Genomic DNA, 23,625 nt, shown 5'->3' on the forward strand with positions numbered 1-23,625 from the left:
GCTAACCCTATTCTGTCCTTACTCTCACGCTAACCCAGCTGATTCCCAACCGCATCCACACACCGTATCCACACAATATCCCCAACTATCCCAAAACCCTGGGTACCCTATTCTTGACCTATCCCCAAACCCATACCCACCCTATTCCTGACCTATCCCCAAACCCATACCCACCCTATTCCTGACCTATCCCCAAACCCATGCGCACCCTATTCCTGACCTATCCCCGAACCCATTCGCACCCTATTCCTGACCTATCCCCGAACCAATGCGCACCCTATTCCTGACCTATCCCCCAAACCCATACCCGCCCTATTCCTGACCTATACCCCAAACCCATACCCACCCTATTCCTGACCTATCCCCAAACCCATACCCACCCTATTCCTGACCTATCCCCAAACCCATGCGCACCCTATTCCTGACCTATCCCCGAACCCATTCGCACCCTATTCCTGACCTATCCCCAAACCCATACCCACCCTATTTCTGACCTATCCCCGAACCAATGCGCACCCTATTCCTGACCTATCCCCAAACCCATACCCGCCCTAATCCTGACCTATGCCCAAACCCACACCCACCCTTTTCCTAACCTATCCTATCCCCAATCCCACCCCCAACCCTATCCCAACTTGTACCCCAACCCTGCCCTAGATGAATTTCAACATTTGTGGGAAAAGAAATAATATAAGAAGTTTATCAGGAACACTAAGGGTACACGTTTTAGAAAAGGCTTTGCGAAACCTGAGCCCTGAGGAACACCTGCCTAAATCCATCTCCTGATTTTATTCTTAGCCTGACAGCAGGTCCCGTGCATGAAGGAAGCTCATGCAGTTGAGGGCAAAGTGTTTATAAGTGGCAGCAGCCCCACTATGTGTCGGCACGCTTATTTGAACTTCAGAGCTTTGGTGTTGACGTTCTTCGCAGTCCACGGGTGACGGGCGTTCCTCCGCGACGAGGGTGTCAGGTGGGAGCTCCCAGAATAGCACCTGCATTGTAAAACAGAGGATCTAAAGCCCTACATACTGTTGAGTCACCTCCCGTTCGAGTAACTTACAGAAAGCGCCATCACATCACTCGCCGCGGACCCTGTTACTGGAACTGACAGCGAATGACCTCACCATTAACCCAGTTTAAGTGTCTTGGCACATATAAAGAAAGACTCTCAACACTCGAGCTTTAGGATATAAGACCTACTGAAGACCTGCTGCTGTGAAACTACCAAGACAAGCTCATCCAAGAGTACAGGAATGGGTCAGTGTGGTTCCACGTCGTCTGCTGATACGCCAGAGCTTTGTACGTGTGTCGGACCGGCCGGGAAGCCTCGGCAAATATGCAAGAAATTAAACCATTCCTTCACGTCCTCTTCTGCCTTTTGGTGCCTTGGACACGGAATGTGCGGCATTTCATGTGTGAAGAGGTTTTCGGTCATCTCTGCTAAAGAGCGCAAACGCCAAGCAGTTCGGAAGAGTTCCAGGAGGAGAAGTTGCAACTGCTCAGGACTGGTTTTTGTAGAGGATTTAGCCGGAGGAGTTTGGATAAAGCCGACGTGAGGAGGACTGACTGACTGCTTTCGGTTTTCCTGGAGGACGACTGTAGACGGGGTGACCGTCTACCAAGCAAGCCTGAACGTCAGGCAGTAGCAGTTTGATTGTTTAGGAGAGTCCTGGAGGAGGGATGAAGTCATGTTTTGTGGGAAAGACACAGAAGAGAAGAGAAATGTGGAATTCTGTCGAAGTCGTTTTCTTCAATTTATTTATCTTCATTTACTTTGTAGTGTTTTCCTGATTTTTTTCATCTTTAAGCTTTTTGAGGAACTCTGGAGATGAAACTCCTCAGGTCTAAGATCATCACTGTCATGTCTTTCTTTCTTTCTTAATTTATTTCTTTATTTCTTACTTCTTGGGAACTGATTTTAGTTTTTTTTTGATACTTTCAAGACCTGTGAAGAGACATTTTGCAATTTGAACCCGAGCCTGGATTAGGGGGATCATCTCCTCTGGATCTGGTATGCCAGAAGATAAATATGTCATGAATGTAAATGTTGTTCTCTGTGCTTGGAAGCTTAGTTGACAGAAGACACATTAAATTTTCATAGAATTGAAATAGTTTAATAAAGTTTTCTTTGTTTTGTATGAAATGCTCACTCAAGTTCTCGAGGAATGTATTCTTTTAACAGTGTAGGTTTGATTTTGACACTGGTGGGGACATAAGAGGTCCTCGTGTGCCAGTATTGTTCCATACTGAATCAGTACTGTATCAGAACTGGCCCTTACTGAATCAGTACTGTACCAAAACTGCCCTTACTGAATCAGTACTGTACCGATACTGCCCCTTACTGAATCAGTACTGTACTGATACTGCCCCTTACTGAATCAGTACTGTACCGATACTGCCCCTTACTGAATCAGTACTGTACCAAAACTGCCCTTACTGAATCAGTACTGTATCAAAACTGGCCCTTACTGAATCAGTACTGTATCAAAACTGGCCCTTACTGAATCAGTACTGTACCGATACTGCCCCTTACTGAATCAGTACTGTATCAAAACTGGCCCTTACTGAATCAGTACTGTACCAAAACTGCCCTTACTGAATCAGTACTGTACCGATACTGCTCCTTACTGAATCAGTACTGTACCGATACTGCCCCTTACTGAATCAGTAGTGTATCAAAACTGGCCCTTACTGAATCAGTACTGTATCAATACTACTTTCCCTTACTGAATCAGTACTGTACCAATACTGCCCCTTACTGAATCAGTACTGTATCAATACTACTTTCCCTTACTGAATCAGTACAGTACTGTACCGGTACTGAATCAGTACTGTATCAATACTGCCCCTTACTGAATCAGTACTGTTTTGATACTGCCCCTTACTGAATCAGTACTGTATCAATACTACTTTCCCTTACTGAATCAGTACTGTACCAAAACTGCCCTTACTGAATCAGTACAGTACCGATACTGCTCCTTACTGAATTAGTACTGTATCAAAACTGGCCCTTACTGAATCAGTACTGTACCGATACTGCCCCTTACTGAATTAGTACTGTATCAAAACTGGCCCTTACTGAATCAGTACTGTACCGATACTGCTGCCCCTTACTGAATCAGTACTGTTTTGATACTGCCCCTTACTGAATCAGTACTGTATCAATACTGCCCCTTGCTGAATCAGTACTGTTTTGATACTGCCCCTTACTGAATCAGTACTGTATCAAAACTGGCCCTTACTGAATCAGTACTGTATCAAAACTGGCCCTTACTGAATCAGTACTGTATCAATACTACTTTCCCTTACTGAATCAGTACTGTACCAAAACTGCCCTTACTGAATCAGTACAGTACCGATACTGCTCCTTACTGAATTAGTACTGTATCAAAACTGGCCCTTACTGAATCAGTACTGTACCGATACTGCCCCTTACTGAATTAGTACTGTATCAAAACTGGCCCTTACTGAATCAGTACTGTACCGATACTGCTGCCCCTTACTGAATCAGTACTGTTTTGATACTGCCCCTTACTGAATCAGTACTGTATCAATACTGCCCCTTGCTGAATCAGTACTGTTTTGATACTGCCCCTTACTGAATCAGTACTGTATCAAAACTGGCCCTTACTGAATCAGTACTGTATTGATGCTGCTGCCCCTTTCTGAATCAGTACTGTTTTGATACTGCTGCTCCTTACTGAATCAGTACTCTCCGCCTCAGTACCACAGCCTATCGCGTCAGATCTGCTAGCGCTGTGGGTTAGGGAGGCGGGACTCGTACCAGAGAACAAGGCCTGTTATCTGTTTGTGTAACAAATATACTGACTAGACATTGACAATTAACTGTATTTTCATTTTTGACCAAAATTATTTCTAGGTAAAACTCATTACCCCCCCCCCCCCACCCCAGTTCCCAGTCCCTGTCTGTCAAATCTGATAGGTACATCCCTGAATCCTACTCTAAAGGCCTAACAGTTGCTCATTTGTAAGACCTCTCAATTAAAGGCCTACCTGAGCATGTTTCATTTCTGACATGTTCGTATATGGTTGAGTTAAAATGCCTACGTATTCAGTTGGGATGAATTTCTGAATGAACAGCGAATAAAAGTTCCAGTTGCTTCTGGAATCTCTCAAACCCCACGTCATTTGGAAGGCGCAGTCATACTTTGACCCGGATGCCTTATCACAGAGGTCTGAGCAGAGATAAGTGGGCAAGGACATAATAAATCAGCCAGTAGCAAAATACAACCCGCTGTGTCAACACAGCAGAGAGAAGACAGCAAGTTCAGGTCTGAGGTAAAAGCCAGAGCAGGGATTCGTGATACTGAAAAATGGGCCTGAAGGGATCAAGACTGCCCGAGGCAAGAGTTCTCCTGCTGGGTCTTGACGGGGCAGGTAAATCCACCCTCCTGTACAAGCTCAAATACGATGAGCGTTTCCAGACCGCCCCGACCGTCGGCTTCAACGTGGAGATGATCGACGCCAAGCAGAAAAGGAAGAAAATCACAGTGACCGTGTGGGACGTGGGAGGCCAGAAGAAAATGAGAGAGCACTGGAAGAGCTTCTACCAAGACACGGCTGGGCTTCTGTTTGTGGTGGACTGTTCGGACAAGACACGTCTGGATGAAGCCAAACGTGAGCTGGAGCACACCCTCAGGAGCGAGCATCTCAAGGGTCTGCCCGTGGTTATCCTCGCCAACAAGCAAGACACGAGGGAAGCCTTGACGGCCACCGAGCTCACCGAGAAGTTCAACCTGAGGAAGATGTGCAGCGACAGGGACTGGTTTGTCCAGCCTTGCTCGGCTGTGAGCGGCGCAGGACTGGTGGACGGGTTCAGGAGAATGGTTCACTTCGTGAAAACCACTGATGACGCCAACATTAAGGAGACGGTCAAGTATTTACGAGCGAAATCGATGAAGGCAGGGAAGAAGTGACGATGTAGTCGATTTCTTAAACGAAGCAGTTCGTAGATTGGACCTGAATCCTGTGACCAAGTGGACCAACGTAACCTGCGCTCGTTCATAAATACCGGTCATGTGCTGATTGTACGTTAGTAGATTGCTGTCGGACAAAGGGCACGGACTCTTCAGTGCCAAGCCCAGCTGAGAAGGGGTTTAATAGGTGAAGCTCCAGAAGGCCTTACCCTGGATCGTCCAGACAAAACGAGCTTGTTGGGAGTTGGACACCTTGGACCCATCCTGCATGACCTTTCACAAACACTTCTCGTACCTACAAATAAAACGTCCCATCCCTCAGTCCTGTGATCCTGTGAAGTCTCCAGGCTCGTCATATTCTACACTTCGAACTATGGAAGACCTGTATGTGAGGACAACTTCTAGGCATTTTAAAGAATTTTAAAGACAGAAATCCAGACTGCCTCGACAATGCAATAAAAACCATGGTGTATATCAATGCAGAACAGTCATGTAATTTTTAAGACTCAACAGAAAGACGCCAGTTTAATGAGGGTTGTACAAAATAATGGAAACACCTCAATCACTATCTTATAGGTGCACTTTGTAGATGTAGAGTTACTTCCCGACTAAACACCATCTAATGGTCCAATCGATTCCAAAGGGGCCACCATAGGACCACCACTGACCATCAGCATTTCCGCGGTATGCTGGTGTGTTACGACAGTAAGAGTATATACAGGTTTTAAACACTGTGTAGACTTAGACTCAGTTTACACCTGGTCACTTCATGCATCCTGAGTATCGGAATTAAATCTGGTTAATATATCAAGCTGCAAATCCGATCCCTGAGGCATGTTATAGCAGTGTGAACACATGCGACTCTCCAACATGCATTACATGACCCAAACACCAGTAATAATCGCTGAGCAACAAGTGAATCTGCATATTCCGTCCCGCTCAGCAATCGGATTTCAGTCTGACTGACCAGGGAGGCAATTCGACTACAAATTGGATGCAAAATCAGGATACAATCCAGATACTAGTCACATGAAGTGACCCGGTGTATACAGGGTCTTACTGGACACCTGATTAAAGACACACCTACAGTGTGTGGAAACATCACAGACCACCATTAATTTGTTAATTTCCAGTTAACGATCATTAAGTAGAAGTTAATGGGACCCCAACAACAGTCCAAGACTTGGTAGACCACCACAACTGAATCAGATAATCTGTAGCTTTCATCTTTAAAGGAGAAGAAAAAAAAAACAAATCTACCCTGAGTCCAGATCTGAAAACATCCACAGGTGTCCGTCAGTCCTCCACTGGGAGAAGACGATGGACTCAACACTAGTCTCACTTAGAAAATCAAACCAAGAAGCTGCTGTTCTTCTCAGAAGAATATACTGACCACCCCAGAGTCCAGACCTCAGCAGTTTTAAAAGTATTTGGGAGGACTCTGATGACGAGAAGCAGAAAATGCTCAGACCTCTCCAAATCTTCATTCGTGGGCAGTTTTTGACCCCTGATGGCGGGCTGGTTTTGAGCCAACCTCAACCCAGGGGTGTTCTAGACACTCAACAGTATTGCTGTGCCTGATGCACGTTAATCAGCCCAACAAATGAAGAACCTATGCTCCTTTTCAGTAGCTGGATGGGGGCAAAGGGACTCTAATTAAACTTGTGCTATCACAGATGAGCTAAGCTGACCTGTATGTTGCCAGATTATAGCTTTAAGCTTATGTAAATACCGATGGCTGTTTACTTGTGAACTTGTTGGACAGTTTGATGATGTCTAAGCCCTTCTTAGCCCCTTCCTGGAACATGTAAAGGAACTGTTGATGAATCCTTTAAAACATATTCAACTTCTGTTTTTAGTCATAGGAGTCAGCCTGTTGGGTCACATTTCCCTACAAGGAAACGTTTCCTCCCCCCACCCCTCGAGTGCTGCAGTCAGCTAGCATGTGAGCGGACCTGTACGTGAAGAAAGAAATGCAGTAACGTATACAAACAAAAAGGTTTTATTTGTTACAAAAAGCCTAAGGCTGACAAGATAGAAATGGAGCACGTCGTTTAAAAAAAAAGGCACAATAAATTACTGAGATTCCACTGCTGTGCCACAAGACATACAAACGTCTTTTAATCCACCAAACTGAAGCGTTACTAAGCACGTCTTAAGGCAGGCTTGTTAGTCTGAGGTCTAACGAACACTAACGAACACTGGTTTAATCCAAGCCAGATATACACACACACACACACACACGCGACTTAATATACACGTATATAAAAAAAAGGCTAAATTCTTATTGTACTGCCGTTCAAATTAATGCATCTTTGATGGCACCCGAATTGAGGAATCCAGCGAGCGGAGTCCATTTGAGTCCTGGTTTTTATGGCAACAGAGCGAGGTACTGGCTTCTTTTTGTACTGACGCTGGTTAATTTACAGGTTACGGCAGTGGTTACGTCTTTTCCCCCAGCAGAAATGTCACAGGAGCAGGAAGTGAACCTGAAAGACAAAGAGAGAGAGAATAAGGTTAGCAAACCCCAGACTTTACTACTCTCACAGGACATCTGCAAGACTTTAGCACGTCTGAAAAGTCCACCCAAGCTGGGGTAGAGTTCGTATTGACGCCCAGTGTAGTTTCCTGTAATTGGAATTGCACAGCTGTGCTGCTGAGCTAGGGACTCGGACTCCAGCACACAGGTTGGAGAATGTGGAGTCTGGCGTCTTGACCAAGGACTCCTACTGGATTAGGATGATGTGCTGCCCAGCCATGGAACTGAACCCCAACCTCAACCTGCCTTGGGAAGCAGATTTGCCGGCGCAAATTTTGATGCATCTTGTCCCAGGCTCAATCTCAAATGGCCTAGTCAGGGCAATTAGGCCAACATTGTCCACGAAATGGTCAGCCAGGCCAACTTTGTCCACTATTTTTTTTTTTTGTTTTAGGTTGAAGCCAATTTCTCACCTACTGGGTGCATTCCCAGTATGGAGACATCTGGGACACCACCCTAATTGAGACAGATTAGTGTGTATTCTACTGTATGGGACTCTTACCATTGGCAAAAAAAATTAAACAACACATTGTGGGTCATCAGACAAAAGAGCACAGCTTTTGTGTCCTGAACGGGTTGGTGCTTGAAGAGACCCCAGTAAGCAAAGGGTCCTGAAGGGCGTTCTGGATGCAGAACTGCTGGAGCTCGGCGGCAGCCTGAGAGACCTGGGAACATATAATATGATAATATATTAAAAAGGGCAAGTTTAAAGCAGTTTATTAGGTTTAAGCTTGAGACTTGGGGGAATTTTCCGTTCCACCTTAAATGGGGCAGCAGTTACATTCTGGCGCCTGAGGCGCCAGAATGTAACTGCTGCCCCATTTAAGGTGGAACGGAAAATTCCCCCAAGTCTCAAGAAAAGCACTGAAACCACACAATTTCGGTCTAAAACGTCGTTTAAACATATCTAATGATATAAAGCTTTATTTTAAAACGTTTAAGCATTTTATTTACGTTAAAATCACAAGCTCTTATACCTGGCTAGCTAACGAGCTAGCGCTAGCGAGCTCAACACCGCGATCAGCAACGAACTACGTACATTTTAGCCAGATTAAACCATTAATACGGCTAAAATAATACACAACCATTTTTCTAATAATATAAATATCCATCGACTAAGCTGAAGAACCGTTAAACTAACCGAGCGGCACGCCCTTATCCGGCTAACGAAGTAGCTAGCGTTAGCTACCTATAGCCAGCTAGCAGCGAAAACACAAAGGGATCGTTAAAACCACGTGTTTACCTTCACTCTGTTTATATTCGCCTCAAAACGCAGCTGCTGGACGACTTTCTTCATCGCAACGACGTTGGATGCGGTCGACATTGTGGCGAAAACTGTGAGAAACAAAGGCACAAAAGTACTGAACCCTGAGAGGCGAGCTGTTCCTGCTGCTACGGGAAGCGAGGAGACTCATGTGAGAGAGGCGGAGTCTCAAATGGCGCTACGCTCCCTGCGTAGTGCACACTACGAGTCAGGAAGCGGTGGAGCCTGCAGCTGAAAAGTGCACTGCAAAGTACCCTAAACTAATGGGAGTTTGGGTAGAGGAACACATGGAGGGATGTAAGGGCGCAGTTTGGAGGTGGAGGCCGTTATTTCGGGATATATTTTCGGGATGCCGGTTAAGTATGTAGGGAGTAGGGAAAGGCTAAGAGGGAACTAGGCCTGGCTCAAAGCCGAGGAAGGGTGCGTTTGTCGTTGGTCACGTCACCTGAAGGGTGTCTCGTACTTGCCACTTTATTAGGAACCCCATACCGTGTGCCTTCACTCACTGGCCACTTTATTGGAAACACCTGCCTTGTGATTCCACTCACTGGCCACTTTATTAGAAACACCTACCTTGTGCCTCCCCTCACTGGCCATTTTATTGGAAACACCAACATTGTACTTACACTCACTGGCCACTTTATTGGAAACACCAACATTGTACTTATGTACTTACAGTCACTGGCCACTTTATTAGAAACACCTGCCTTGTGATTCCACTCACTGGCCACTTTATTAGAAACACCTGCCTTGTGCTTATGTACTTACACTCACTGGCCACTTTATTGGAAACACCTACCTTGTGCTTACACTCACTGGCCACTTTATTAGAAACACCTGCCTTGTGCTTACACTCACTGGCCACTTTATTAGAAACACCAACTAATGCGCTTTCACTCTCTGGCCACTTTATTGGAAACACATACCTTGTGCTTCCACTCCCTGCAATCAAATCCTCACAGCAATGCTCCTCCAAAATCTAGCAGAAAGCGGGATAAAGTCTTTTTAATACCTTTGACTTGGGAAATGGCAGTGAATTAGCAGGTGTCCCAATACTTTTGTCCACAGTATTTTCTCATATCAGCCCATGAAGGACTTCACCGTCTCTGTTCTGCTATGGTAACCTCACTGTCCAATCAGATTCAGCCCTGGCATCCCAGCAGCGCGCTGATTGGCTGAAACGTCTCCGGCCTGAACGATTGGTAGAACATCGTAGAAACACTTTTCCATAAACATCCAGCTAAAAGCGCCATTCAGCCTCAGGCGCTCCCTCATTAAACAGCGATTAAATATCATATAAAATCATTTTATTTCTCATTAATTGTGACTTCAGTGCAGAGTAAACCGAGCCGCCATGTTTTACTACCCGAATGTGCTCCACTACAGAACTGGCTGCTTCGCCACGATCTGGTAAGAGTCTAAAGCGTGTTTTAATGAACCAGAGAGAGGGACAGAATATAAAGTAACACTCCAACCTTTTACCTTTAACGTTTTCACAGCTATTTATTCCTAAATAAACACATTTTCAGTCGTATTTTCGACATTTTAGCCGTATTTTCCTCTGAGGCGCTGAAACAGCGGCACTGCTACAAGCGCAGAACAGCGACGCCCACCGGCGGCCAGGCTGCATGGTTGCCAGATTGAGACTATTGCCTTTAAAATCCCTCACGTCGTTTGATCAATAGAAATCTAATCTAATATAAAATAATTAAAAAAAAATACATCTAAGAGTAAATATATGCAGTTAATACACAACAAACTGCAAATGACCAACACATCTGGACAGCTAAAGTGGACACTTCATAGACGGGTCATGTTGAGAAGCTTTCAGCTCTTTCAGTTTTTCACACATTGGGTATTAAATATTAATAATTAATAAATGTGTTAAATATTTGGTCAATTATGGAAGATAATGGGTGTGTGTTTTCTACAGGTTGGCGGCTACAAAGGGCAGAAAGATCAGTCGGAGGGATCTCCTCAAGGTTAACGTTCAGGTCACTTGGTAGGCAAAGAAGACACTTCCACTCACTGGCCACTTTATTAGAAACACCTACCTGTGTGCTTCCACTCTCTGGCCACTTTAATAGAAACACCTACCTTGTGCTTACACTCCGTGGCCACTTTAATAGAAACCCCTACCTGTGTGCTTTCACTCCGTGGCCACTTTATTAGAAACACCTACCTTGTGCTTCCACTCTCTGGCCACTTTATTAGAAACCCCTACCTTGTGCTTCCACTCACTGGCCACTTTATTAGAAACCCCTACCTTGTGCTTACACTCTGTGGCCACTTTATTAGAAACACCTACCTTGTGCTTCCACTCTCTGGCCACTTTAATAGAAACATCTACTCGTGTGATTCCACTCTCTGGCCACTTTAATAGAAACACTTATACTTTCTCTCTGCTCTCACAGCGATGACATCATAGACTACGTTCTGGTGCGGGTCGCTCCTCTCTCTGCGGGTCTCCCTCGTCCTCGTTTCTCCCTCTACCTGTCCTCCCAGCTGCAGTACGGAGTCGTCCTCATCTTCCACCGGCAGTGCCAGCTCCTGCTAGGTGTGTGTGGCTGGAGGGTGAAGGAAGGTTCAGGCTAGTGTGAGACTAATCAGAATTGTCAGGGGGGAAACTGAGAGGAGTGGAAGGGGTTAATGTGTGTCTGGGTGTGTCTTAGATGAGATCCAGGAGGCCATAGACAGACTGCTTCGGTTCCGCACCCAGGTCCAGATCGACATGCTGCCGGAGGACGTCAGGTCAGAGCTGCAGAACTCACTGACCCCGCCTGTCACGGCCTTCTTCACTTCATCCAGCACCTACTTTAGATTCATTCTACAGTTTATTACAACTTCATACTGGATATTAATGTTATTAGAGCTTCATACTGGATATTAATGTTATTAGAACTTCATACTGGATATTAATGTTATTAGAGCTTCATACTGGATATTAATGTTATTAGAACTTCATACTGGATATTAATGCTATTAGAGCTTCATACTGGATATTAATGTTATTAGAGATTCATACTGGATATTAATGTTATTAGAACTTCATTCTGGATATTAATGTTATTAGAGATTCATACTGGATATTAATGTTATTAGAGATTCATACTGGATATTAATGTTATTAGAACTTCATACTGGATATTAATGTTATTAGAGCTTCATACTGGATATTAATGTTATTAGAGCTTCATACTGGATATTAATGTTATTAGAACTTCATACTGGATATTAATGTTATTAGAGCTTCATACTGGATATTAATGTTATTAGAGCTTCATACTGGATATTAATGATATTAGAGCTTCATACTGGATATTAATGTTATTAGAACTTCATACTGGATATTAATGCTATTAGAGCTTCATACTGGATATTAATGTTATTAGAGATTCATACTGGATATTAATGTTATTAGAACTTCATACTGGATATTAATGTTATTAGAGCTTCATACTGGATATGAATGTTATTAGAGCTTCATTCTGGATATTAATGTTATTAGAGCTTCATACTGGATATTAATGCTATTAGAGCTTCATACTGGATATTAATGTTATTAGAGCTTCATACTGGATATGAATGTTATTAGAGCTTCATTCTGGATATTAATGTTATTAGAGCTTCATACTGGATATTAATGCTATTAGAGCTTCATACTGGATATTAATGTTATTAGAGCTTCATACTGGATATTAATGTTATTAGTGCTTCATACTGGATATTAATGCTATTAGAGCTTCATACTGGATATTAATGTTATTAGAGCTTCATACTGGATATTAATGCTATTAGAGCTTCATACTGGATATTAATGCTATTAGAACTTCATACTGGATATTAATGCTATTAGAGCTTCATACTGGATATTAATGCTATTAGAGCTTCATACTGGATATTAATGTTATTAGAGCTTCATACTGGATATTAATGCTATTAGAGCTTCATACTGGATATTAATGCTATTAGAGCTTCATACTGGATATTAATGCTATTAGAGCTTCATACTGGATATTAATGTTATTAGAACTTCATACTGGATATTAATGTTATTAGAGCTTCATACTGGATATTAATGTTATTAGAGCTTCATACTGGATATTAATGTTATTAGAGCTTCATACTGGATATTAATGCTATTAGAGCTTCATACTGGATATTAATGCTATTAGAGCTTCATTCTGGATATTAATGCTATTAGAACTTCATACTGGATATTAATGCTATTAGAACTTCATTCTGGATATTAATGTTATTAGAACTTCATACTGGATATTAATGCTATTAGAGCTTCATTCTGGATATTAATGTTATTAGAGCTTCATACTGGATATTAATGCTATTAGAGCTTCATACTGGATATTAATGCTATTAGAGCTTCATACTGGATATTAATGTTATTAGAGCTTCATTCTGGATATTAATGTTATTAGAGCTTCATACTGGATATTAATGCTATTAGAGCTTCATACTGGATATTAATGCTATTAGAGCTTCATACTGGATATTAATGTTTTAGAACTTCATACTGGATATTAATGCTATTAGAACTTCATTCTGGATATTAATGTTATTAGAACTTCATACTGGATATTAATGTTATTAGAGCTTCATACTGGATATTAATGTTATTAGAGCTTCATACTGGATATTAATGTTAAATCTTCGTTCTCCTCAGGCAACCTCTCACCATTCCTGATGCTCTGACTCTCCTGAATGAGACGGAGGGAGCGAGGGATCCATTCTTTGGGTTGATGGATTTCGGCTTTCCCAGTCCTAGCAGCCTCATTCAGGTCATTGTTAGCATGTTAGCAATGAGCTAATGTTCAGTTTTGACTTTTTTACACATAAACATGGACAGGTCTACAGTCTGGAGTGATCTTTTCCTCTTGTGACTAGTACCTGGATTGGACCCGGATTGGATTTTGGCCACATTGGGTAGTCAGATGCGTCTCTGGTTAGTCAGACAGAAGTCTGATCACTGTGTGAGACGGAATATGCAAATTCGCTTGTTGCTCTGCAGTTACTACTGAAGTGGTTCGAGTGATCGGATTTTTTGTCTGGTCTAAGAACTGGACTTTGGAAAGATTGAAGAAGGTGGTCTGGTCCTCTCTGGCTGTATTTTGGCAGTTGTTGGTTGGTGTGCTTTAATCCTTCAGTGTCCGGGTGCCCCTGTGTTTGTTTGATTGACAGCTGGCGCAACAAATAGGAGAGATTTCAACTGAGCGTTTGTTGCCGGAAAGAAGAGTGACCCCGCCTTCAGATGGTGAGAAACGGCAAACACATACAGGGACAGTTGAATGAATCCTGGGCTCAGTAGCACACCCTCCACACCTCAGCAGGCTAGACGGGTCTTTATTCGAACCTTCACCCGTCACTCACAGCATCTTAACATGAGTTCATTTCAATTCAGTTCAGTTCAGATATGTTTAGTTCAGTTCAGTTCGGTTCAATTTAGTTCACTTAAGTTCCTTTTAATTTATCTTTTAATTTCCGTTTAGTTCAGTTCTGTTTGATTAAATTCAGTTCAGTTCAGTGAAGTTTAATTCAGTTTAATTCAGTTCAGTTCAGTTCAGTGAAGTTTAATTCAGTTCAGTTCAGTTCAGTGAAGTTTAATTCAGTTTAATTCAGTTCAGTTCAGTGAAGTTTAATTCAGTTCAGTTCAGTGAAGTTTAATTCAGTTTAATTCAGTTCAGTTCAGTGAAGTTTAATTCAGTTCAGTTCAGTTCAGTGAAGTTTAATTCAGTTTAAATCAGTTCAGTTCAGTGAAGTTTAATTCAGTTCAGTTCAGTGAAGTTTAATTCAGTTTAATTCAGTTCAGTTCAGTTCAGTGAAGTTTAATTCTGTGTAATTATTAATTTAAGTTTCAACTCCTTTTTGTTCAGTTTTGTTCCGTTCAGTTCATTGCAGTTTAATTCAGTTTAGTTCAGTTCTGTTTAGATATATTTAGTTCAGTTCAGTTCCATTTGATTCAGTTCAATTCAGTTTAGTTCAGTTCAGGTCAATTTCGTTCACTTAATTTCCTTTTAAATCTGTTCCTTTCAGTTTGATTCAGTTTATTTCAGTTTAGTTCAGTTCTGTTTGATTAATCTTAGATCAGTTCAGTTCCTGACAGTTTAGTTCAGTTCATTCAGCTTCATTCACTTTAGGTCCTTTTAGTTCTGGTCAGTTTAGTTCAGTTCTGTTTGATTAAAATTCTGTCCCGGAAAATGCAGTTCAGTTTAATTACGTTCCATTCAGTAATTTCAGATCCCTTCAGTTCCTGTTAGCGTAGTTCAGTTCAGGTCAGTTTAGTTCACTTCAGTTTCTGTTCTGTTCAATTCAGTTTTGTTTACTTCAGTTCTGTTGAATTAAATATGGTTTATTCCAGGGAAATGCAGTTCAGTTCAGTGCAGTTTAATTCTGTTTAATTCATTTCAGATTGAACTCCGTTTTGTTAGATTTCGTTCCGTTCAGTGCATTGCAGTTCAGTTTGGTTCCATTTCTATTTAGTTCAGTTATGATTGATTTAATTCAGTTTCAGTTCAGTTCAGTTCTGTTCAGATCACTTCGCTTCAGTTCAGTTCTGCTTCATGAGCATGTTTTTATTTATTTTCCTCTGTGAAGGAATCACAGCCAGTCAGGAGTCCATCACTCTGCCCGAGAGAGAACCCGAAATCATGCCTGGACCTGAGGTACTGCTGTCAGTCATTAGCATTGCCATAGCAACCTGTCTTCCTTACAACATGCCCCCCCCTCCTTTTACCTCCCGATATTTAGTCTTACTCACCTCCCTCTTTCCCTCCTCCACTCCCTGTGTGTGTTTCAGTTTGAGGGGGCGGAGCTACAGGACTTTGATATGATTGGCATGCTGCTGGAGCAACCCGATGATTTCCTTGAGGGTGAGGAGATGCTTCTGCTAGGCACTTCAGGAATGAACAGTCATGACGTTCCACAACACTGTTCCACATTCCCTGCTGTCCCTGTCTGCGGTGAGCAGCACCAGCTGATCTCCACTACCTTCCTGTTCCAGGCGAGGAGGGGAGGGCGCGCGAGGCAGACCTGGAGAGACAGCGAGAGAGAGACAGAGAAAGGCAGCAGAAGAGAGAGCGAGAGAGGGGAAGAGAAGAGGCCATACAGAGAGAGCGAGAGAGAGCAGCGGCAGAGACAGAGAGAATTAGAGAGTTAACGAGATCCACCATCTCCCTGGAGCAGTACGTCACCACGACCACCAGAGAGCAGCAGCAGCTGATATACACTACAGCTCACCTGAAACCACTGTTCTCAATAGAATGAAGCTCTAATAGCATTAATATCCAGTATGAAGCTCTAATAGCATTAATATCCAGTATGAAGCTCTAATAACATTAATATCCAGTATGAAGTTCTAATAACATTAATATCCAGTATGAAGCTCTAATAACATTAATATCCAGAATGAAGCTCTAATAACATTAATATCCAGTATGAAGTTCTAATAGCATTAATATTCAGTATGAAGCTCTAATATCATTAATATCCAGAATGAAGCTCTAATAGCATTAATATCCAGAATGAAGCTCTAATAGCATTAATATCCAGTATGACGTCCTAATAACATTAATATCCAGTATGAAGCTCTAATAACATTAATATCCAGTATGAAGCTGTAATAACATTAATATCCAGTATGAAGCTCTAATAGCATTAATATCCAGTATGAAGCTCTAATAACATTAATATCCAGTATGAAGCTGTAATAACATTAATATCCAGTATGAAGCTCTAATAGCATTAATATCCAGTATGAAGCTCTAATAGCATTAATATCCAGTATGAAGCTCTAATAACATTAATATCCAGTATGAAGCTGTAATAACATTAATATCAAGTATGAAGCTCTAATATCATTAATATCCAGTATGAAGTTCTAATAATATTTATATCCAGAATGAAGCTCTAATAGCATTAATATCCAGAATGAAGCTCTAATATCATTAATATCCAGTATGAAGCTCTAATAGCATTAATATCCAGAATGAAGTTCTAATAACATTAATATCCAGTATGAAGTTCTAATAACATTAATATCCAGAATGAAGCTCTAATATCATTAATATCCAGTATGAAGCTCTAATAGCATTAATATCCAGTATGAAGTTCTAATAGCATTAATATCCAGTATGAAGCTCTAATAGCATTAATATCCAGTATGAAGCTCTAATAGCATTAATATCCAGAATGAAGCTCTAATAGCATTAATATCCAGTATGAAGCTCTAATAGCATTAATATCCAGAATGAAGCTCTAATAACATTAATATCCAGTATGAAGCTCTAATAACATTAATATCCAGAATGAAGCTCTAATAGCATTAATATCCAGTATGAAGTTCTAATAAAATAAACTTGATTGAAGTTTTATTACAATTAATAACCTGTATGAATTTCAAATAAAATTACTATCCAGTATGAAATTCTAATATAATTCATATCCAGTATGAAGTAATAAAATAAACATTCAGAATGAAGTTTTAAAGCTATGAATTTCCAAATTAAAATAACATCCAGTATCAAATTCATTCTAATAAAATTAATATCCAGTATAAATTTCTAATAAAAATAACATTCCGAATGAGGTATTGCTGAAGTTAATATCCGGTACAAAGTTTTCTGTGAGCTTTAGTCTGGATGCAGAAAAACGGTCCGACACTAAAACCCACATCCTTCCGTTCCCTCAGGATTCAGACGGCTGAGTTGTCCAGCAGAGACGTTGTGTTTGAGGCTGAGGAAGCTCTGGGTCTGCCCGGGGAGATGCCTGTACTGGTAGAGAGAGAAACAACCCCGATCCCAGAGCCTTTACTGATCCCACCATCTCCACCCAGCCCGGCGGTGAGGAGGGAGAGGCGTAGGGAGCGTCCCAGGCTGGAGGTCAGTAGAGAACATGTTTAATTTGGGGAAAACATACCTCTGCTCATTCTGGCCATGAAACCTTCTCACCTCACTGCTGTTCCTTTCAGCCTGTCCCGATCAGCCCTGAGGCTCCGGTGGAACGGAGAAGGAGGAGGAGGAGGCAGCTGGCCTTCATTGATGAACACACGCAGATACCCCAGGAAGCCCTGCGGGCCCAGATAAACGACCCCAGGACTCAGACCAGGCCGCTGGTAAGATCTCCTCCTGAGTTTACGCTCATTATTAGCTATGTTAGCATTTTGCTAGGCAGGCGCTGTTGAAAGCTGCTGGAAAAGGTTGCTATGCTTTTGCGAAGCGGTTGCTATGGGGTTGCTAGGCAGTTGCTATGCTGTTGCCAGAAGTTGTTATGCTGTATGAACAGTAGCTCCGGTGTCCATAATGGTTTCTATGGCGTGACTAGGTAGGATACCACAGCATGTGAATAACTACCACTATGCTGTTCCATGTGGTTGCTGTATAATTGCTGATTAGTTGCTATGGTGTCCTAGGTGGCATCCTACCTAGTCACTTCATAGAAACCATAATGGACACTATAGCTGCTGTTCAGCAACAGCATAGCAACCACGTAGTAACCCCATAGCAACCACTCAGAATACCATAGCAATTGCTTAGGAACAGCCTAGCAGCCATTTGAAATGGCATAGCAACTATCCAGTTGCTGCATAGAAACCGTCATGGACACCTTAGCAACGTCTTAGCAGCAGCATAGCATTTTAAGCATCTAGCAACCACATAGCAATCGTCTGAGACACCATAGCAAGAGCTTAGCAGCAGCATAGAAACTGCATAGCAACCCCATAGCAATACCTGGTATACTATAGCAACTGCTTAGCAGCATAGCAACCTCTTGGAACAGCATCTCAAGCATCTAGCAACCACGTAGCAATCGTCTGAGGCACTATAGCAGGAGCTTAGCAACAGGGATGCAACTAAATATAACTAAATGCAACTGGGATACCATAGCAACTGCTTACGCCTTGCAACCATTTGGAATGGCATAGCAACTATCCAGACCATCAGGGACACCTTAGTAACTGCTTAGCAGCAGCATAGCAACCTCTTGGAACAGCATCTCAGGCATCTAGCAACCACATAGAAATCTTCTGAGGCACCATAGCAAGAGCTTAGCAACAGTATTTCTTAGCAGCAGCATAGAAACCTCTTGAAACAGCATATCAAGTTTCTATCATAGCAATCGTCTAAGATGCCATAGCAAGAGCTTAGCAGTAGCATAAGAACTGCATAGCAACCCCATAGCAACCGCCTGGGATACCATAGCAACCCAGTATTTTCACCAGGAAAAGCACTTTTTTGTTCTTTACAAAAATACACAAGAATTTTAAGCTCTGTCTTTCCCTCTTTCCTGGTAGGCGGATGTTCTTGTCAAAGCTCCTTCAGAGGAGAGTGACCCTAAAACCCTCCTCAGTAACCCCTGCATGAGTGAGTGACCCTCCCATCACGTTCCTGCAAACCAGAAAACCAAATGTCCAGCTAATGCCAGAAACTCGCAATAGCTGCGTTCCAAAGCCTACACTGAACCTGCAACTGAGGTAGGGCGGCTCCTACGACGACTCCTTAGTAGCCTATTGGTCACACAGATGGACCAGTGTAATGAGGCAGGGTGGTGGCGGTGATGTCACCACAATGGTGGCTCAGTGGTTTGCGCACCGGGGCTGTTGATGGGTTGTGGGTTCAATAACCGGGCTCAGAAAGCTGCCACTGCAGCCTACGCTCTGGGACGCAGCTAGTGTTTCACAGACACTCAATGGATCTGAATTCATGCGTCTGCAATGTGAACGAAGCCAAAATGGCTCAAATCTCATTACACTCATTATTCAGCCCACAGGTTTCAGATCTGTGCCACGTTCACTCTGTAATGTGAACACAGCCCTGAAACGAGCCTGAGCTCATCTGAATATACTGAACAGTAAAGCTCCTCCTGCACACTTTTTTACAGGCCTTCCTCCTGAAATCCTGGAGCTGTGGAAACAGGGCGCGGTCATCCGCCCCATCCCTCCGACACCGCGACGTGAAGAGGTCAGAGAGGAGGAGGCTGCGCCCGAGAGAGAGAGAGGTCGAGAGGAACCAGAGGAGAGAGAGGCAGAGCGAGAGATCATCTTCAAGGAGGTCAGAGTTATTCAGTATCCGCTATGAATTATTTAGTAGCTACTATAGATTATTTCATAATCACTATGAATTATTTAGTGTCCACTATAAATTATTCATTAACTACAAAGGATTATTTAGTATCTACTCTGAGTTATTCAGTGTCCACTATGAATTATTCATTAACTACTATGAATTATTTAGTATCTACTATTAATTATTAAGTAACTACTATAAATGACCCATTATCCACTATGAAATAGTCAGTAGCTATTATGAATTATTTAATATCCATTATGAAGTATTCAGTATCCAGTATGAATGTGTTAGCATCTACTATAAATTATCCAATATCCACTATGAATTATTCAGGATCACCTAAGAAGCATGCTGTATCAGCTATGGATTATTCAGTATCCACTATGAATTACTTAGTATCTATCATGAAATACTCAGTATCCAGTATGAATTAGTCAGTATCCACTATGAATCATCAAGTAACTACTATGAATTATTCTGTATCTATCCTAAATGGACCAGTATGAGTCCAGAGTGTTTTTTTAACTACTATGCCAATACCAATATCTACAAGAAGCATTCTGTATACGTTATGAATTATTCTATATCTACTGTGAATTATCTGGTATCCGCTATGAATTATTCAGTATAAATTGGATTTACACTAAATTTAAACTATTTCAGTCTGTTTTAATCATGTGATAATGATAATGCTTGTATTAATAAGAGTACTGTTTAAAATGTATAGTAGTGCACATATTGCTTATCTTACCTGTGCAGGTGCCCAGAGAGATGGCCGAGTCAAGCATCTCCCAGTACGACACTCCAGGTCAGATGATCTGTGGATGATCTCTGAGATCTAACTGAGTTACTGGTTTTGTATGAAGGTCTGTGTAAGCAGGGTTTTCATCTCACACTGCATTTCCAGTTTCATCTCTGGTGATTTTGGAGACCACCGAGAGAGAAGCTTCGCCACTGGAGACTCCAGAGACTCGGCGGTAAGGGAAGTGAGAGATAGTGTCCATATTCAGAAGGTGGAGCCATGTTTTGTTGTTTTGGAGCGTTTCTGTTGGTCCATTCATCATAAAGGTCCGACACAGCATAAAGGGACAAGTGGTTTTATGTAACTTGGCAACATCCTGATGATAGAGCCAATGCTTAGACAGCTGCGCCACTCAGGGCATCCTGCAGTATGTAGTACTGTCATTGAAATACGGTACTCTGTCCATGTTGTGCAGCCCTAATCTGTTGTAGCACTAAACTAATACTGCTACTACTAATAATAATAATAGTAATGATTTTAAGTCATCAAACCTTTGAAATTGTCCCTAATGCATATACTTTTGTAGGTGTATTTTTATTTACTGTATTTACCGTATTGTTTGTAGGTCACCTGTCCCTGTGTCCATTTATGGTTTGGAGGACATTGCTGAGGAGAGGATCCCAGACCTTGAGGACATCACTATGGATATTGAGCATCCACTGGGGTAAGATGAGCTTTTTTCAGGACCCAGTGGACCCACTAAAGATCTCTGATTGAACCGTAGGTTTCAGTGCGATGGCCCATTATGCTCTCTAAACTCAAGCCTTTCTGCTGCAGGCAGGCAGTGCCGTTTCACTCTCTGCTGCCCCCTAAGATCAGCCGCAGGACTGTTGCCCAGGCTTTTTGGAGGCTCTTGGGTAAGACCGCTGAAGCAGTCCTCCCATACTACAGAAATATTCTACACATTAGCCTAATCAGATGAGTTATTCAGTATCCACTATCAATTATGGAGTATCCACTATGAATTAGTTAGTGACCACTGTAAACTATTCAGTATGCAGTATGAATTTGTCAGTATCTGCTATATATTATCCAGTATCCACTATTAATTAGTCAATGTCTACTGTATATTATTCAGGATCCACTATAAATTAGTCAGTATCTACTGTACATTATTTAGTATCCATTATGAATTTTTCAATTTCTACTATGAATTTGTCAATATGAATAATTGAGTATCCACTATGAATGAGTCAGTATCTACTGTATATTATCCAGTATCCACTATTAATTAGCAGATATCTACTGTGAATGATTTAGTATCCACTATAAATTAGTCAGTATCTACCATACATTATTCAGTATCCACTATGAATTAGTCAGTGTCTACTGTAAACTATTCAGTATCCACTATGAATTAGTCACTATCCACTATGAATTCATCAGTTTCCTTTTTGAATTCATCAGTATCCACTATGAATGATTCAGTATCCACTATGAATTCATCAGTATCCACTATGAATGATTCAGTATCCACTATGAATGATTCAGTATCCACTATGAATTCATCAGTATCCACTATGAATTAGTCAGTATCTACTGTATATTATCCAGTATCCACTATTAATTAGCAGATATCTACTGTGAATAATTTAGTATCCACTATGAATTCATCAGTATCTACTATGAATGATTCAGTATCCACTATGAATTCATCAGTATCCACTATGAATGATTCAGTATTCACTAGGAATTACTCAGTATCCACTATGAATTACTCAGTATCCACTATGAATGATTCAGTATCCACTATGAATGATTCAGTATCCACTATAAATGATTCAGTATCCACTATGAATTATTCAGTATCCACTATGAATTCATCAGTATCCACTATGAATGATTCAGTATTCACTAGGAATTACTCAGTATCCACTATGAATTACTCAGTATCCACTATGAATTAGTCAGTATCCACTATGAATGATTCAGTATCCACTATAAATGATTCAGTATCCACTATGAATTACTCAGTATCCACTATGAATGATTCAGTATCCACTATGTATTCATCAGTATCCACTATGAATGATTCAGTATTCACTAGGAATTACTCAGTATCCACTATGAATTACTCAGTATCCACTAGTGTTATTCAGTAAGGAGAATGGATTATACAGTATGGATATACAGACCCTTGCAGTTGAAGGGGATTTTGCGTGAGAATTCAGGATGTTTACAGTGTCTCAGGTTATTCAATAGGAATTGTGATTGTTAACAGAGCAAATAGACGCAAAGGAAGTGACAGTGCGACAGGACGAGCCGTATGGCGACATCTTCATCACGCAGTTACAGCAGATAGAGAGACGGGTGGAGTGAGTTTTAGTGTTATTTTACTTGCAGAAATGACGGCTAGGTCACTTTTACTGGCATCATTTTAGAATGACAGACGTTCCAGTGTTCATTAAGAACTCGGGTCAGATCTGACTGGACATACTGATATTTATAATGCTGTGAGGTCCCACTGAAGGGTCATCAATGCTGTCAACGTTTAATCTACTGTATCAGTGTTTAAATGGATGAAATTCTGACCTTTTATATAGAGAAAAGCCTGTTTTACAAATATGAATATTGAGTTATTTATGTACTTTGTTACTTATTTTCGTATTTATTCACTGAAATCGAGCCCAGCTCTGGGTCAGACCTCTATGAACTTATCAATTTTTCTTATGCAGTGTTATTATTGGATTATTTACTATGCGTTAACGAGTTGAGATGAGTTGTAATGGCCTGTTCTGCAGTGGTTTCTATATTTATGATGTCATTTTAGCATTTTTATACGTCATGCTTCCATTTTAATTGTTCTGATATCAACATTATTACGTTCCTTTAAGCCGTTTGAACATTTTTAATGGTTGACTTGTGGTTGTGTGGAAATAAACTTTTATTACAGCTGTCAGTTTTTAAGCTTTTGGGTTTTTAGGTTTCCAGCCAAATTCAAAAATAAGTGAAAAGACAATAAAGTCACATTTGAGAACATTATTGCACAACAAATTTAATTTCAA

The 23,625-nt window shown here is 41.4% G+C and overlaps 3 protein-coding genes across 3 annotated transcripts; 2 read left to right on the top strand and 1 right to left on the bottom strand.

Moving 5' to 3' along the window:
* The first annotated feature begins 4,188 nt into the window (after positions 1-4,188).
* Positions 4,189-5,386, top strand: arl14 (ADP-ribosylation factor-like 14). Its single transcript, XM_072687008.1, has one exon. The coding sequence runs from the start codon at positions 4,335-4,337 to the stop codon at positions 4,935-4,937; it is 603 nt and encodes a 200-aa protein (XP_072543109.1). The 5' UTR covers positions 4,189-4,334; the 3' UTR covers positions 4,938-5,386.
* A 1,535-nt stretch (positions 5,387-6,921) lies between these two features.
* Positions 6,922-8,878, bottom strand: gng5 (guanine nucleotide binding protein (G protein), gamma 5). The gene is made up of 3 exons (XM_072687010.1): positions 8,720-8,878; positions 7,979-8,141; positions 6,922-7,426 (listed from the first exon to the last, which is right to left on the bottom strand). Exons 1-2 carry the CDS (start codon positions 8,798-8,800, stop codon positions 8,016-8,018), a joined length of 207 nt encoding a protein of 68 aa, XP_072543111.1. The 5' UTR covers positions 8,801-8,878; the 3' UTR covers positions 6,922-7,426; positions 7,979-8,015.
* Positions 8,879-10,094: 1,216 nt separating this feature from the next.
* rec8b (REC8 meiotic recombination protein b) lies at positions 10,095-23,442 on the top strand. Its single transcript, XM_072687011.1, has 18 exons — positions 10,095-10,150; positions 10,674-10,742; positions 11,155-11,297; positions 11,413-11,491; positions 13,422-13,536; positions 13,937-14,009; positions 15,350-15,417; positions 15,552-15,624; positions 15,756-15,936; positions 17,442-17,631; positions 17,721-17,864; positions 19,044-19,113; positions 19,631-19,800; positions 20,578-20,626; positions 20,726-20,795; positions 21,186-21,284; positions 21,398-21,477; positions 22,842-23,442. The coding sequence occupies exons 1-18, from the start codon at positions 10,095-10,097 to the stop codon at positions 22,937-22,939; spliced, it is 1,827 nt and encodes a 608-aa protein (XP_072543112.1). The 3' UTR covers positions 22,940-23,442.
* Positions 23,443-23,625: the final 183 nt, after the last annotated feature.

This window comes from Salminus brasiliensis, chromosome 9 (assembly GCF_030463535.1).
Source record: "Salminus brasiliensis chromosome 9, fSalBra1.hap2, whole genome shotgun sequence".
Lineage (NCBI taxonomy): Eukaryota > Metazoa > Chordata > Actinopteri > Characiformes > Bryconidae > Salminus > Salminus brasiliensis.